The 16,776-nt window shown below is 39.9% G+C and overlaps 3 protein-coding genes across 11 annotated transcripts in view; 1 reads left to right on the top strand and 2 right to left on the bottom strand.

Moving 5' to 3' along the window:
• Positions 1-1,669, bottom strand: part of LOC106581279 (glycerophosphodiester phosphodiesterase domain-containing protein 5) — a 77,144-nt gene extending 75,475 nt beyond the window's left edge. For 6 of the 7 annotated variants that reach the window (XR_006761017.1, XR_006761016.1, XR_006761018.1 and 3 more), the window contains exon 1: positions 1,298-1,669. The gene's annotated coding sequence lies outside the window, so the exon portion shown is untranslated. The remainder of the gene's footprint in view (positions 1-1,297) is intronic. The other variant, XR_006761019.1, reaches the window with a different exon arrangement.
• A 7,788-nt stretch (positions 1,670-9,457) lies between these two features.
• Positions 9,458-14,215, top strand: LOC106581278 (serpin H1). 3 transcript variants are annotated; one of them, XM_014163238.2, is made up of 6 exons: positions 9,458-9,702; positions 10,590-10,633; positions 11,758-12,380; positions 12,523-12,621; positions 12,746-12,978; positions 13,146-14,215. In XM_014163238.2, exons 3-6 carry the CDS (start codon positions 11,795-11,797, stop codon positions 13,446-13,448), a joined length of 1,221 nt encoding a protein of 406 aa, XP_014018713.1. In that variant the 5' UTR covers positions 9,458-9,702; positions 10,590-10,633; positions 11,758-11,794; the 3' UTR covers positions 13,449-14,215. The 3 variants fall into 3 exon arrangements, with proteins under 3 accessions (XP_014018713.1, XP_014018714.1, XP_014018715.1); XM_014163240.2 differs by having other exon boundaries at positions 9,643-9,702; positions 10,590-10,651; XM_014163239.2 differs by lacking the exon at positions 10,590-10,633 and having other exon boundaries at positions 9,542-9,702.
• A 642-nt stretch (positions 14,216-14,857) lies between these two features.
• LOC106581277 (retinal guanylyl cyclase 2) overlaps positions 14,858-16,776 on the bottom strand; it is a 38,091-nt gene continuing 36,172 nt past the window's right edge. The window contains exon 19 of the mRNA XM_014163236.2: positions 14,858-16,764. Coding sequence (XP_014018711.1) covers positions 16,680-16,764 — 85 coding nt within the window. The 3' untranslated portion in view covers positions 14,858-16,679. The remainder of the gene's footprint in view (positions 16,765-16,776) is intronic.

Here is a 16,776-nt window from a genome sequence, read left to right as displayed (position 1 = left end):
ACTGTTTTGAACAGATTATATTACACGATTTAGAACGAGAGCCAGCAAACGAGTGCACCAGGTAGAACGCAACAAGCATGCAAATACAAAAACACATGATCTAAATGGGGGTAGCTGGCTAATCACGTCACAAAGCATTTTGAAATAACTTCATATTTCCGAGTTAGTCAAATATTAGTTTTGAAAGACTTGAAATTTGCATGGGAGCTAGCAAGCTACCAACTAGCTAACTGTTTATCAAAGGTAGATTAGACTAAAACTTTAAATAAAAAAATGTATTTATGTTTCTCAAAATGACTGTAGCTGCCTAATTAATTTGATCATGCTTTGTGATACACCCGGTTTTATGGTGTTTTAGTCCACACAACATGTCGCACTGTCACCAACAGTACAACCTGATGAAGACTAGAGCCGACATAGAAGTTCTGACTAAACGCCCATTTGAGCGACGCAGGACGGTCCATTTACTTTGTGCAGTTATAATTTATGCTAGCAGTTTCCCTCAAAGCAAATAGCTGGCATAACAATCCAAGCAATGTTCGCACGCACAGCCTATGCGCCCGTTGAGGTGGAACTGCTGCTGCTGGCAGTCACTGAGGGCCAGTAACTGAACAGCTTGTTTGAACAATGTACACATTTACCACACTTGTATAAGCATTTAAAACAAAATCCATGAATGATATAATATATAGATTTTGCCATCACAAGTGGGGCGCCGTCCCTAACGCCCGTTAGGATAAAAGACACCACCTGACAATATTGTATTGCTGCTTCATAACATCCATAGATCTGGAAGTGAAACCTGCATGTTCAATAATAGTGAAAGTTGCTGCCATTGATGCCAGATAAATTTGACTGTAAAAAATGGGTAGATGAAAATGCCTGTATAGGCTGGTTGTCTGCGGTGGTGTGTAGTCTATAAAAAGATACATAATACATCCATAGCTAAATACAGTCAGTGTTTTCCACCCATAGGCTATGTTTCGCCATACACGGGCGTGTCCTTTGTAGACTATTGGGTTATTACAAGGTGTGAATTAATATTTAATGATAAGTATACCCTGCATGTAAACTCCTGAATTACAGAAATAAAAAGGACATTTGAGTGAATGGCCGAATAGGTAGGTTATTTTAAGTAAATAAGCACCGTGTTTTGTTCATTTTCAACAACAAAATACTTTACAAATAAGTGTTTCATACCATGGCATGGCAACCCCTTACTTAAACTACTCATATACTCGAATAGGCTAGTACTTCAAACGCTACCCGCCGTTTGGATATGACAAGACTTACTTACCTCTAGCAATTATTTCAGGCTTTTTCTCCCAAGTGAAGTTGTTGGTAAATTTTACGAAGTCCTCCGACCAACTGCCCTCACCCCACTCAACAAATGGGCTGCTGCCTGTGTCAAACGTGTTGAGGTGGGTGACCGCCAAAGGTTGTTAAATACTACCGAGGACAAAAGGAAATGTGTCCTGCCACAACAAAGGTAAAAACATTCGACCCAGAGTTATTCTGTTAAATTCCACTTCGTGGGTTTATGCTACATTGAAGTATGTATCAGTTTAACATAATTTTCTCAGCAAATATTCCAGTCTGTCTGAGTTTAAAGCATGCCTTGTCTATGAACACCGGGCGAGTAAATCAATTGAATGACTACCAGTGGGCGGAGTTGTAGCTTTTATCGCCTGCCTCTTGTAGAACGGGTATTTACAGCGAAAGAGCGTCCCCCCTCTTCCGCCACGCGACATCTCCCATTGTAGGAAGCTTCAAAAGTCCAAAAAAACGATGGATGCGGTTATGTTAATGTTAAACTAATCAAATATAGCTCTATAACCCACAACATAGATACAGTAAAATATTATATAAAGTGTCTCTGATGGGGGCTCTGATGGGGCATTGCCAAAATCATCACTGACTCAATATCCATTTAATAAAGAAAAAGGGTTAAACACATCCATGGCCCGATTCCGACCCAAGTCAAGTGCGTGTAAATGGAGAGTAATTACCTTTTATGTTCTTTTCTCACTATGTGTATTCTGACCTTGAACTTCAGCATGGGAATAGCATTCTATTAACCCACTATTCGTTTGAGGTGAAGCTCGAATAAATGAAGGTGTGGCAAAGGTGTCTACACTACAGATACCTGTATTCCGACCTTGACTTAATTCCCTCATATAATTCCACCACCTTTACACTGAATAAATCATAAATAAGGTTGAGCGAAGCTGCTGGTTCTAAGTGGGAAATCATCTACTTTCTTTTTCTTATAGAAATAACACCATTCTCCATGCACTGTAATTTATAAATTGATAAGAGCTATTGATAAGAGCAAGGTAAATGAGTAATCAGTTTGGAGAAGGGGATTATAAATACACATAGCATTTGTTTTAGATGATTTTTCCTAATGATCCCTGGAGATTAATGTGAAACCAGCCATATGGAAACAAATGTATTGCAGACCCTTTTGCACAGTGAAATAGAATATTAATAGCTGTGCCGTAATTCCGAATTTTAATTGTGTGGCCTCGTAATTTGCGTGGATGAAATTTGGAGACCCAAGCTATTGGCTTCTATAGGGACCTGCCAAGTTGATGTATGCCCTTTAGAATGTTTTGATTATATGCCTAGGCTTTACTCTGTTTTATTTTACAATTTGTATCATGTTAACTATTAGCCACTATCAGGAGCCACAGTCACTAATACCTACATACATTTTTGAATCATTCCATTCCATTCTGTTTAAATCAAATCAAATCACATTTTATTTGTCACATACACGTGTTTAGCAGATTTAGCGAAATGCTTGTGTAACAGGGTTATATTGGTGATTCCCCTTGCCACTTTATTGTTAAGCCAATGTGTTTTTGGTTTTATTTTTGTCTTTCCTTCACCTACTCAACATGGCATCTTATTGGCTGGTTTGCGTAGCTTGCTTACAAGGGAGGATGTTTCAGTTAGAATCGTCCTAGTGAACAAGCACCAAACCAGCGGTAAGTTGTTGGTTGCAAAGCACTGTACGTCAAAAGTGATTTTTATACTCCCAAGTGATGATTTAAATGTACAATTTATATCAATTTGTTTGTAAATGTTATTCGAACATCACACATAAGATGCAGCGGTTTTTGGTGAATATTTGTTGTGCATTTTGTTGTAGAGAATTCCAGCTAATACTAGTTAGCAACTTTCTGTGTCTGGTGGGGGGGATTGTATATTTTCTACAGTGCGTGAGTGCAGAGTTGGATGGTGAGTCGTGCATTGTATGACGTGCAATTTTGTGCTGTTCCTATCAGGTACATTGTTAAAGATATTATATTGTAATTGTATTATTTTGGTAACTACATTGCCCAGTGAACAAGCACCAAACCAGCGTGCGTGAGTGCAGAGTTGGATGGTGAGCCTTGCATTGCATGACTTGCAATTTTGTGCTGTTCCTATCAGAATAAAGCTCCACGACTGGTGTTACATGTCGGAGTTCGTGTCGATGATTGATTGTACACAACGCAAGAAGAGTACTGTTACACTTGTATTATCTTTCTTTCCTCTGTCATGTCTGTGTAGTTGTTCCTGCGGGTCGCTAGCATTAGTGGATCATATTAGGCTAACGTTGTGCAATAATCTGGGACATGTAGCCTTTTGGATCATTATGGAACTCAAACCACACGTCGCAGGTTAAACCTGGAGCCTGGCGCACAGCTCATGAAGATTGGACTGTTGTCATACAGCTCCATGATTAGTGAGAATTAGGGTGGATTTGTAGGACTATTGTTCAACCCCTGTTGTACACTTTTTTTCCACCTTCCAATATTTTATGGATTGAGCTTGAATATAACAATTTTCAGGGTGAATCAAACCACTATTTTTTATTCCTAACCAAAAAATGTGCCTAAATAATCTACAAGAGTATTTTTAAATCTACCAGTTGGTGCTAAAACAGACAAATATGCATAGATGGCTTTCTTTCATTGATCCTTATATTCTGACCTCGTTTTCTCGATGTATTCTATTGAGTCTGTAGACAAAATTATAATTAATGGAACACCGTATTCAAAGGGATGGCTTAAGATAAATGTACTGAAAACCACATTGAATGAAAACTCCATGAGAAAATCTGTTGGCCAGTAAGTGGGAGAGTTTTCAGTGGTTGAATGAAATTTATTCAGGATGTTCAAGGTAGCCAGAGCTGCAGGGCTCCCTTACACTGCTAAAAAACATAAGTCTGAATACCAAATACTGAGAAGTGTGTAGGAAAGGTGTATGTAGGAAAGGCATAAATTCCTAAGTCGGGATAAGGCCCATCATGCAGGATTGGGTGGCAGTGATTGAAAGCTTTTTTTATTCAAAATGTAAACTATGGCAGCTTAAGGGTGATGTACTGTTGGCAGTGGTGAGAGAAGCAGTAGTGGATCATTCTTGCCCACTCATTCAGAGGTCATTCAGGGTGGCCGTATTTCAATTTGCAAACCCATCTCAATATTTTGACATTCAAAATATCAGAATTCCACCACATATATACTTGATTATTCGCAAAGAGTTGAAATTAATATAGGATCATAAAATGAAATTATCTTCATCTTTAGCCAACACTCTACTGACGAAGACTCTTATAATGACTTATCATTTTACTTCATAAATCCCTGCAAAAAGAACACCATGTTGTTGAGTGTCAGATTGTTGGTGGACAGGCATCACCAGCCAGTAGAGAAACAGGAACCCTCCTGCTGTCACTACAGCCATGAGTATTTCTTCATATTGTGGTAATATGAAGTGCTAATAAGCTGTCAGCTCTCTTCATTCATTATGTAAAACATTAATGTAGGCCTTTAGAAAAAAAATAGATGATGCAACTCTCAGGACAATATTATGTTGTTTTATTTGCATAATGAGGTTAATAAAAGCTTTTGTCATTGATTCTCACTCACCCAAATGGAACTGATTGTCGTTAACAGAACCGAGCTATGATAAACAGCAGCTTCTGTTCTGGTTGGGGCTCAGCTGTTCGTTTCAAACCATGCCATGTCTGTCCAAATTGATTCATGAAATTGCACACATCCAGATTTCCCACACAAAGAATAGCAACGTTAGAATGCCCTAAAAAGTGCAGAATAAAATTCTCTCTACATTTCATAGTATATGTTTTCTATATGTTCACAGTGTTTTATTTTCCATCATAGTTAAGGCCTGAATATTTTTTCCTTACCATGTGACCTGATCAGGAAAAACCTAAAGAACTAGTTATATATATATTTTTTTATTTTATTTATTTTACCTTTATTTAACTTGGCAGGTCAGTTAAGAACAAATTCTTATTTACAATGACGGCCTACCCCGGCCAAACCCAGACGACGCTGGGCCAATTGTGCGCCGCCCTATGGGACTCACGGCCGGATGTGATACAGCCTGGATTCAAACCAGGGACTGTAGTGACGCCTCTAGCACTGAGATGCAGTGCCTTAGACCGCTGCGGCACTTGGTATAACTTTCTGTTTATCAAGTAGTTTAATCTGTGGTTTAATCTGTGGCATTAAAGTGCATCCCTATCTCAAGCGGAAGGGGAATTGTGGCCAGAAAAGGAACATCTATTTATATGTATCTAAGCAAACAGAAAATGCTACCATTGCTATCATTCTGACATCAATTCAATTTGACAGAGGGAGAACCTTAAATGAGAACTGCAAAGTGATTGTTGTCAAGACATTTACAAGTGTGATTAATGGATGGCGCCCAAAATGATTGAACATCATGTTAGTACTGTAGTAGTGTAGATCCTTTATGCATCCATCTGGTTCATTTATACTTTGTAATTCTCAATTAGCCAGAGAATGAACAACCCTCGGATGGAAGTAATGGAAAATAAATAATTTAAATCCAATTAATCTCCTCACATGAAATGATGCATGACAGCGAGTAGATCCCCCATCTACATTTCAAATACACACACACACAGACACACACAGGGCTCCACTTACTGGCTGGGAGCTTGCAACGGCACAGGGGACGGGAGGCAGAGTGGTGTTCAGACTACTTCCTGTGACATTTGATGTGTGAGGGAGCTTCAGCAGAGTAGCAGACCCCCTGCTCTCCCTAGGCAGGCATTAGTCAGAGACTCCAGCTGGTTTGATGATTCTGTACATCTCTCCTCCAAAAAGCCAAGCAGCAGGGAGGGTGGCTGGGTGAGGGAGGTCACAGACTGGGGTCTTTGTACAGGTGAAGGTGTGTGGAGCGAGGGTAAAATTATAACGTAACGGCTTGTGATCGCTCAGGTGATGGAGAACTGGGCTCTTTTTCAATCGTACTTCCTTGATTCCTCGCGTACTCTCTCCTGACCTCTTTCTCAAAACGCATTAGAGGAGAAGATCCAAGGTTCCTTGACTCTGACCTTCTCCTCCAATTGGATCAAAAGTGTTGTCTCAATCTCAGTGCAAGAAACTTCAGATCAGACAAGGCATTTATTTGTTTTGATTGCCATCTAGTGTCTATGTATAGAATTGCATGGGATTAGTCCCATTGTGAATATTTACACGTTCAATTTGCCACCCTCTTTAATTTGAATGCTTATCTAAATGGGAAAAGAAACAGATTAATGAGTATAATTAATCAAATATGAAGTCCATATTTAGAAGACAGATAATGAGAATAGGAGTTCAATCAGAGCTAACCTCGGGGTTATATTAAAGCCGCAACAATATATTTACAATTCTTTTAAACTGCTAAAATGTGACCTCAATTAAAAATGAGCAAAACTTGAGTCACCCTCAAGTTTAGCACTTGCACTGTGAAGAGGAAACTTTGTTGCCGTTTATGGAAAATGTGAACCTCTTTAGACCACCAGAGGGCATGCTAATCCAATAGACAAGTATTACGAGCCCTTCCCTAGAGAACTATTTTATACAGTCTTTGAACCCACCCCCAGGCAGTTATTGGCCTATTCTGCCAGCTCAGCACAGTCACAGACCTGAAGAGGAGCAAAAGTTAATCAAATCATAATTAAGACAAATCAAATTTAATATGTTGAGCTCAAGAGTTTGGATCAAGTGCTGGATGTTGGAAAAAAATAAACTTGATTGATTCTAAGCGATGGAAGTTTAGTTACTTAAACTTGATAGAAAAATGCAATAGTTGTTTTTCCAACATATTGTTGTTGGTCAATGATTACACATACTATCAACCACAGTATCAACATTTATTGATATGGCATCAAAATGCTTCCTAATGTCACGTCCTGACCAGTAAAAGGGGTTATTTGTTATTGTAGTTTGGTCAGGGCGTGGCAGGGGGTGTTTTTCTGTGTGTTTTGGGGTTATGTTCTATGTTCTTCTATTTCTATGTTTATTCTAGGGTATCTATTTCTATGTTGGATTTGTTTGGGGGTGGTCTCTAATTGGAGACAGCTGAATCTCATTGCCTCTGATTAGAGACCATATTTAAGTAGGGGTTTTTTTTCATTGTGTTTGTGGGTGGTTATTTTCTGTTTAGTTCAAGTTAACCTGACAGAACTGCTGGCTGTCGTTTTCTTGTTTTGTTTATAGTGTGTCAGTATAATAAATACAAATATGAGCACTCAACACGCTGCGCCTTGGTCTACCTTTAACGACGGCCGTTACACCTAAAAGATAACCAGTACATAGATGTGTTATTCATGGTAGACTATTCGCGATATGTGAATTGCATGATTGTGATATATTCTTTAAATATGCTGCTCTCTACCTATCTACAAGATGCGGATCTAAAGGTAATGCCTCAGAAATGTACATCATTCAGCACCGTGGCAACATCACTGAGGTCTGACATCATACGTTAGTCTTGGCCGCACCCCCCAAGCTTCCTTTAACTGAATAGATCCCTTGTGTCTCTCATCTAGCTGAACGAAGGTACAGAATCCTGCACAGCGATACTGTTTTACATAACTCAAGCACCGAAAACACTGTTAGTGTATCTAACGTCAAACAAGCATGAGAGCAAAATTAGTTCAGCTGGGTTATGCATGGGAAAAAATATGACACTGAAGAACATTGAGATTAAAAATGAAATTAAATGTTTACGAAACCTCTTTAGTAGCAGCTGCAGACTTCTGTTTCTTGTCCTTAACCTTTTAACTTTGTGGGTTTAGTAATAAATAGTATCACCCCAAAGGCCTTTTAATTTCCTATATAAGTGTTGTGTACAGAAGAGCGACATAAATGTGTAAAAAATGTCCCTATCTCCACCAGGCGTACTAGTCCCTCCACCCTTTCACAGGAGTTTGAATTTGTATTAGTCGTATGTACAGGATACACATGGTATACACTGGCCAACAAAATGCTTAGCGCAGGTTCCTTCTCTACAATGCAACAGCAATAAGAAATAAATTATAAGAATATGAATATAGAGTAAATGGCTCAGTAGAATAAAATCTTTCACAGGAGCACCTTTCAGTCCATGTTGGTTTGCTGAATTAAAATGGAATATGCATGTATGAGGCCCTAGTGAGTTTTATAGAGTTCTCACTCAAAAACAAATGTAATGCTAATCAACAGGATAGGGGCATCTTTGCATTAGATAAGATCCATTGGGGATTGGACCTGGCTAGTTTGAACTAGGCCTGGCCTGCCTCATGCAGGTGCTGAGGAATTTCAGAGTATTTGACTCCTACAGAATGAAAAATCGGAGCCTGGGGGAAGGTGTGGGGACATGGAACAGCGGCATGGGTGTGGGAGCGAGGTTAAGTTTGTAGAAGCCTCAGGGAACCTTCTCCCCCAATCACCAAAAGGCAAGTCTCTCATCAGCTGGCAGATGTATGTTTCTGGAGAAAAACTAGCTACATGCACAGTGAAATGATGTGATTTGAACTGATGGCATCAGAATTACATTTCACTATACCTATTTCAGAGAAGTTCTACATGGTACCGGCAGAATTTCACATTGTATTACAATTAAAGCTTACTTTTAGTTTAAATGGTGTAAAAAGTGATTTAAGTTGCTTGTATTCGGACTGGTGAGGACATGTTTAGGACAGAGCTTGATTTCTAGCTGGTTTACAGCACTGTTGCTCCTGCTCCACAACCCCCATCCTAAACAAGCCTGCAATCAGCTGAGGAAGACGTGGCAGTATGGGGGAGGGGTGAGTGATGGAGAGGCTGAAACTGTAACTACTTTTACAAACTTCTAGTAACTACGGTTACAACTACTGTTATAAATGCCATGTGGATTCCCTTCCATAATCATTGATTTTGAACAGGATTATTGAAAATACAATACAGGTATACACATGTATATGAACATTGTGCCCGGTGTGCCCATTCACAACTACAAGAGGAAGCCAAAGGGATATCATCACTGACATGCACATATCCACACTATTGTACTTTACTTTTCTTGCACTTTTCTGTATAAAAACAAAATGACCACATCCATACCCATATCTATTGTGCTGGTGAAAGTTAGAAAATGTGTGAAAGTTAATATGATGAAAGCTGTGTGTGTGATTGAGTCAGTCTACAGCATTAGGACCATGCAGAGCACTGCATCAAATGGATCCAAGGGGAGGTCTGAAGTCTCCGCTCCAGAGGAGAGCCATAGGTTTGCATTTGCATACCCCATTCCCAACTTCCAGAAGTTTCTTTTCCATGGTCTATAAAGGCAAGAGAAAAACTGTAGGATCAGTCAACAGACGAGCGAACCCAGAGAGTGAGGGCTGAGAGAGATCGTGCCAAGCTCTGTCAGGTAAGGATTGGGAGAGACTGGGAGAAAGCTCTCTTTTGACCATGTTTTTTTGGGAAAGCTGTTGTTTTGTTTTAATGGTTTAAATCGAAAGTACAGTGCATGCATTTAGGTTCTGAAATGGCACTCCTTTTAACATAACTTTGTAGAATGTGGAATGTATTCTGATTCAGGCACTCTTGCACAGTCTTTACGTTTAGTAAAACGACATATTTCCTATTATCTCAACTGTTTGGTGAGATGACTGGAGTAGCTGATAGGATGCCGCATTGATTTTCATGCAATGTATCTGTAAAGGGTATTAGATACGGCAGTTATAACTGTACTTTGAGATAATATCGTTGCTTGATGATGCATGTTGATGTTTGGTTTACAATTATTCAATAAATTAAGAGAGAACTACAAATCATTGCATTAACTATATATATATATATATATATATATATATATGCCAGTTATTTATTGGGTAAAACACAAATGTTTCGGCATCACTGTGCCTTTTTGAGGGTAATTGCACACACAAACAAGCAGAACAGCTACTGGCTAACATTGCATAGATTATTTTGGGAGTGGTGGGATGTTATAAAAAAATCCGACTTGGTTCTCTGTGGAACTGATGCTGTTCCACTGTGGCATTTCTGATTGGATGGATGTTTTTCTGGGACATGCACTGACCAATGAGAGAAGTTTTACGTGTGTGTATGCATTATATAACTAGCTACGGATCATTATTCAAGAAAATACAAAATGTTTTCAACAATGAACCCTATATCAAGGGAAGATGGAAAGAATATCAAAATGTAGATGTAATAAAATAACTCCATATGGGTCTTACTAATGCTTTATCACCTGCTCTATGGAGATTACCACATGCACCTCTTTTCTTTCAGAATGAAAAACGAAAACCTTGACATCAGTATGAAAACATTTCAAGGTATCCCAAAAGAATGATGTAAAGACATACAAAGTGAAAAATTCAGAATCTGTGAAAAAAAGCTACACAGCCTTATATACTGCCATGTTTTTGAAGGCAGGAAAGCAATTTACAAGTAGTGGAAAATCAAAGAATTGATCAGAAGCCACTCCTCCACATGTATCCCGAGGTTACATATTTGTTCCTTTTGTTTGAACAACTCAGACAAATTAAAGAGGGCTCCTGTTAGTAACAGCTAAAAAGTACCTCCATAGGTTTTATGTTGACACGATCTATTGACACAATTGTGCTGTAATGATACCTCTGAGAAATTCTTAATATCACATTTTATTTTAGAAATTGTGAATGTATGCTTTTTTGTTTTACAGTTAACAAGAGCACAGAGAGGTATCAAATTACACCCTCAGTCAGAGCCCAGCACTCTTGGCTGCTGCTATAGCTCAAGATTTCTACAGCTGCTGACGTGGCTAGAAACATGGCTGCCTAAAATTGGGACCTATTCATTTGTGTAGCCAACGTGGTGGCTAATGTCATTCAATTGCTGAATATGTGAAACCTCATTCTAAAACCACACTGTAATAACACATTACACTCAGTAAACAAAACATTAAAAACACTTGCTCTTTCCATGATGAATCCAGGTGAAAGCTATGATCCCTTATTGATGTCACTTCTTATGAAGAGGAGACAGGCTAAAGAAGGATTTTTAAGCCTTTAGACAATATAGACATGAATTGTGTATGTGTGCCATTCAGAGGGTGAATGGGCAAGACAAGATTTAAGTGCCTTTGAAATGTGTATGGTAGGTGCCAAGCACACCAGTTTGTGTCAAGAACTGCAACACTGCTGGGGTTTTCACACTCAACAGGACATCCAGCCAACTTGAGACAACTGTGGGAAGCGTTGAGGTCAACATGGGCCAGCATCCCTGTGAAACGCTTTCGATGCCTTATAGAGCCCATGCCCCGATATATTGAGTCTTTTCTGAGGGCAAAATGGGGGGGTGCACCTCAACCTCAATATACTCAGCGTATACAGGCCATACAAAAATAGACCCTTTGAAACAATGGTCTCAAATACCAACACAGGATTTCCAACATTATTGTATTTCTGTCTGCTTTCAGGCTTCTATAGCTGCTCAAAAACCAGAAGACAGAAAGGATGTGGGTGACCAACGTTGTAGTTCTGTGCCTCCTGGCCGTTGCGGCCTCCGGAGAAGACAAGAAGAAGCTGAGCAGCCATGCCACCACCATGGCTGACAAGAGCGCCAACCTGGCCTTCAGCCTCTACCACACGGTGGCCAAGGAGAAGGACCTTGAAAACATCCTGATATCCCCTGTGGTGGTGGCCTCCTCCCTTGGCATGGTGGCTCTCGGGGGCAAGGCTTCCACCGCCTCCCAGGTCAAGTCTGTCCTCAGTGCTGACGCCCTGAAGGATGAGCACCTGCACACAGGCCTGTCAGAGCTTCTGACTGAGGTTAGTGACCCCAAGACTCGTAACGTCACATGGAAGATCAGTAACCGCCTCTACGGCCCCAGCTCGGTCACCTTCGCCGACAACTTTGTGAAGAGCAGCAAGAAGCACTACAACTATGACCACTCGAAGATCAACCTCAGGGACAAGAGGAGCGCAGTGAACTCCATCAACGAATGGGCGTCCAAGTCGACAGACGGCAAGCTGCCTGAGATCACCAAGGATGTGCAGAATGCCGACGGAGCAACGATCGCCAACGCTATGTTCTTCAAGCGTAAGTTGAGTTATTCAAAAACACACAGTAGCCTAGTAGTTAGTACCTTTGACTACTGTTATTACTGTTTATATTGGGGAGTATTCAACAGTAAGATTGTGAGATGTGAATATCTTTAGAAAACATTATCCTCTTTCTCCAGCTCACTGGGATGAGAAGTTCCATGAGAAGATGGTAGACAACCGTGGCTTCCTGGTGACCCGTTCATTCACAGTCTCTGTTCCCATGATGCATCGCACCGGTAGGTTTCACTAACCTTTTGAATAGAGACATACCTTACTATACGCCTTAATATAAGACATTATCTACATCATTATCAAGAGAACTTGACTCATCTATTCTCATCCCATGACTGTGTTCCACAGGTCTCTATAAGTTCCATGATGACACAGAGAACAGGTTGTTTGTGCTGGACATGCCACTGGGCCAGAAGCAGTCCAGCCTGGTGTTCATCATGCCCTATCACCTGGAACCCCTTGACAGGCTGGAGAAGCTGCTGACCCGCAAGCAGCTGGAAACCTGGATGGGAAAGATGGAGGAGAGGGCCGTGGCCATCTCTCTGCCCAAAGTCAGCATGGAGGTTAGCCACAACCTCCAGGTAATCACATCATTGCGATTATATTGTTTGCAATAGATTTAAGGGTCATTAAAGACTTATCTCATAAACTATGACTCAACTCGCAAGCTTGACTATAAAATAACATATTTGACTTACATATGAAACATTTCTCCATATTTCACCGTCTATTGTACTCTTCTCTCCAGAAAACTCTTGGTGAACTTGGTCTGACCGACGCTGTGGACAAAACCAAGGCCGATCTGTCCAACATCTCCGGCAAGAAGGACCTGTACCTCTCCAACGTGTTCCACGCCTCTTCAATGGAGTGGGACATCGAGGGGAACCCCTTCGACACAAGCATCTTCGGAAGCGAGAAGCTGAGGAACCCCAAGTTGTTCTATGCTGACCATCCCTTCATCTTCCTGGTGAAGGACAACAAGACCAACTCCATCCTCTTCATCGGCAGAATGGTGCGACCCAAAGGAGACAAGATGCGTGACGAGTTGTAATAGTTAATGGACAGTTTGAGAGATACTGTTACTGATTTAATCATGCCAGGAAATAGTATGTGTATTATGGTATGACTGTTACCCAAAGAACACATTCCAATAGGTCATCTGTGGACTGAATATCTAGACCTACTATTGTATCACAGACACATTAAGCACTCCCAGGGAACAGGAACATTCAAATAAATGCTGTTTGGCCTTTGCAATGCGCCATAATCAATAACATTGTCAAAGTCTGCATTTCAATACATTTCAGGAAAAAGCCAAACACCACAAGTGCCTTTTTAGAGTACCTGAACATTGAATAGCAGACGACCCAACAGCATGCTTATATTAAGTATGATCTCTCTGATTTTTGCCTTCCATAAAATCAGAAATTTTCCACCATTCTTTTCACCAGTATAGGTTTGGCTTCTCTCTCTTATTGGGTTTGTGATATGTGTAGTTAGTTGCATTATCTTTAATGTTTAAAGAGAAAAAGATTGTTGCACAAGCTAATTTCATGTCATACTGTTTTCCACTTTCCACCCTGCAAAGTACATTTCTCATGCTTTCAGTTGTTTTTGCCTCCCAGGTGCACTGAAACTGTTCCTCTGAAACTGTTCCTCTGCAGTCTTTGATTTGATTGAGTTATCTATGCCATTTGCCAACCAAACTGTGTGACTTTGTTGTAGGCATTTACCACTAAACCTTGGAAAGTTGCCATAATGCAGTGTTGTGTCATTTTTAACTCTTTTTTTTTTCAATAAAAAGAAACCTAAAATGAACTTGGTGTCTGATTAACATTGAGTTTATCCAAGTAAGAATCTGGTCAGTTTCCTCAAAGCATACTGCTACATCATGATCAAGAAAGGGTTAGAGGTAGCATAGTAAAGGGCTCATAAGGGGCCATAATCAGGATGCAAGCCTCTGAAATGAACTACATTTTGCAGTGAGTGTGCAATTCTGCAGAACGTGTCTTAACTGTCTGGCTTCAGTGAGGCGAATGATACTCGTTCCAGTCGACCTGATGGCCAACATTCCTCTGTCTACAGAATGGATGTGGAGATTCTTTCCCCGGAGACCCTAAGTTGCAAACCTGCGAAAGTCACAATTCCAAAGGATTCCCCAACCTTACAGACCTTACCCACTTTTAACACAGTAGTTAGTACTGTCAGAGTTTATGTTTTGTATAGATATCACTAAGTTAGGAAATTCTCATTATAGAGCTAATAAACCTAGCTGGGTGAGATTGGAGTGCAAGGTTAACATGGTAAACAGGGAGAAAGATCTACTCAACAAGGAAGTAAAATGTATGACACATCTCTACTGTCAATTGACAGACCTCAGACACAAAACTGATTCAGAAACTGTTAATCAACCATCATAAATAATTATGAAAAACAGACATTTTGTAGAATCTGGGGTGTTAGAAACAAAGTTGTATTCCATCATCACATGCTGGTAAACAATGTAGAGTAAAGGACAAAGAGAATGGAGGGGACAGAAAGAGCAAGAGGTGATCTCAGCGCCATCTCCTGGTGAATAGAGGAACCATGTGGAGAATACTTTCCCTTTCTTTTTGTCTAGAAGAGCCATTGAAATAAGTGTCACATACATGTAAATAAAACAGTGATTTATTTAATTAAATATATCATATTTACATTAGTCTTTGTGTCTCATAAATATCCAAGACTTATAACATAATGAATGCATCTTTACGTTACTGATTACGGATTGCATTATTGATTACTTTAGTCATGTAACTGTAATCAGTAACAAATGACATTTTTCAACACTGTGCATCTTGAAAATTAAAGTTGCATACTGTATATTATTTTAATTCATTGTTCTCATAGTCTATGAAATAGATGAAATAATAGAAGACAATAAAAGCTCACCAATATGTATCATCAAACATCCATCTGCATATATCATTGCTCATGTTATTTGGTAATGATCTATTCATGTTTTGCGCTGCATAGGTAACCCTAAAGTATGAGCTCATAGCGCCTGTAATGGACGCTCATTCATTTTCATTTATACAAGTCATACCTTCAACCAAACAAGAGATGGTACTCTTGTCCATGAAGGCATAGACATCAGACATGACAATTCTTTACTTGTCTTGTCTATGGAGAATCAGTATACTCCGTGGCTCCAAACGTCCTGCTTAAAGGAAAGACGTTTTACAGAAACATTACATAGACAATCTATAACAACGGGACACAGCATGCATATACTAATTAGGTTTTGAATTTCTAGAGGTCAATGTAAAACATAGAAATCCACAGTGTCTGTCCTTAGTTTTTGCATTGTATCATTGTCCTCAAATAGCACTCTTTTTTCTCATACAAAAAAAGGGAATTATTTACCTAGATGCCAACAAACTTGTGGTCCATTAACAATACAGTAGATATATATCCGATTTCCTCTCACAACTTTGGAACGCTAACCTTACATCCTTACAAAGCTTTTCGGCCATAACTTAAAAATGGAATATCATATTTTGCCATAACTAACAAAATGTCTTATTTCACCCCAAAACTCTCATCAGGTGGAGAGAAGTGCTCCTTTCAAAATGTTTCGAAGAGTGATGAAACATTAAAAAAGTAACATAACTCCTATTATGCATGTGATTAGAAGCTACAGTACAGTACGGGAGTGGAGTGATACAGTAGTACATCCTGTTGAGCACTGGGGCCTCAACTCCACTGGCCATGGGATATACAATTTATGTCAAATTGACGTCAAAAGTTGATATGTTTTGGATTTTAGCTAACCCTAAACCTAACCCTTTTCCTAACCTTAACTTAATTTTCCTTAGCTGCTACATTAATTATCCTAACCTGCTGCGTAAATTCTCCTAACCTGCTACGAAAAATCAATTTTGACATAAACTGTATCCCATATAGACAAAACCACTCCACTGACACGAAGCCACTTAGTGGCCAATGGGAGACCAGAGACATAAGTGTATGGTTCATTAAGAAGACACGCACTATCCCTGTCGCAGGACAGTAATACAACAACCTTCATTTCATTAGTGCTCTCTCTTTCTGCTGTGCTGGCCACAAGCAGATCACACAGACAGAAGCCAGGAAATCCTATTAAAGGAGGCCACGTAAGCTGCAGTGAGCAGGCCGGTCCATGTCCTCTGTCCTCCAGTCCTTCATCATCCCTTTCTCTTCCTCTCTCTTTGGATGTGTCCTCTTCTCCCCATGTTTGTTTCCCTCTGTCTGTCTCGTCTGCTCAGATTTTAGGCTTGTCCACCTCCCGGTTGGCCTTGCGAAATATCGTCTTGATCTCATCTGTCACCATCTCTTGCCAGTTGTCCCTGAGAATGGAA

The sequence above is a fragment of the Salmo salar genome, chromosome ssa20 (genome assembly GCF_905237065.1).
Source record: "Salmo salar chromosome ssa20, Ssal_v3.1, whole genome shotgun sequence".
In the NCBI taxonomy this organism is placed as follows: domain Eukaryota; kingdom Metazoa; phylum Chordata; class Actinopteri; order Salmoniformes; family Salmonidae; genus Salmo; species Salmo salar.
Note: the sequence above shows the minus strand (reverse complement) of the source record. Positions and strands in the feature narration are given on the sequence as shown.

Bases quoted from the DNA above. Each gene is read 5' to 3' on its own strand.
- LOC106581278 (XM_014163238.2), top strand. From the start codon at position 11,795: ATGTGGGTGACCAACGTTGTAGTTCTGTGCCTCCTGGCCGTTGCGGCC. The intron at 12,381-12,522 runs GTAAGTTGAGTT...CTCTTTCTCCAG, and splicing joins CAACGCTATGTTCTTCAAGC to CTCACTGGGATGAGAAGTTC. The intron at 12,622-12,745 runs GTAGGTTTCACT...TGTGTTCCACAG, and splicing joins TCCCATGATGCATCGCACCG to GTCTCTATAAGTTCCATGAT.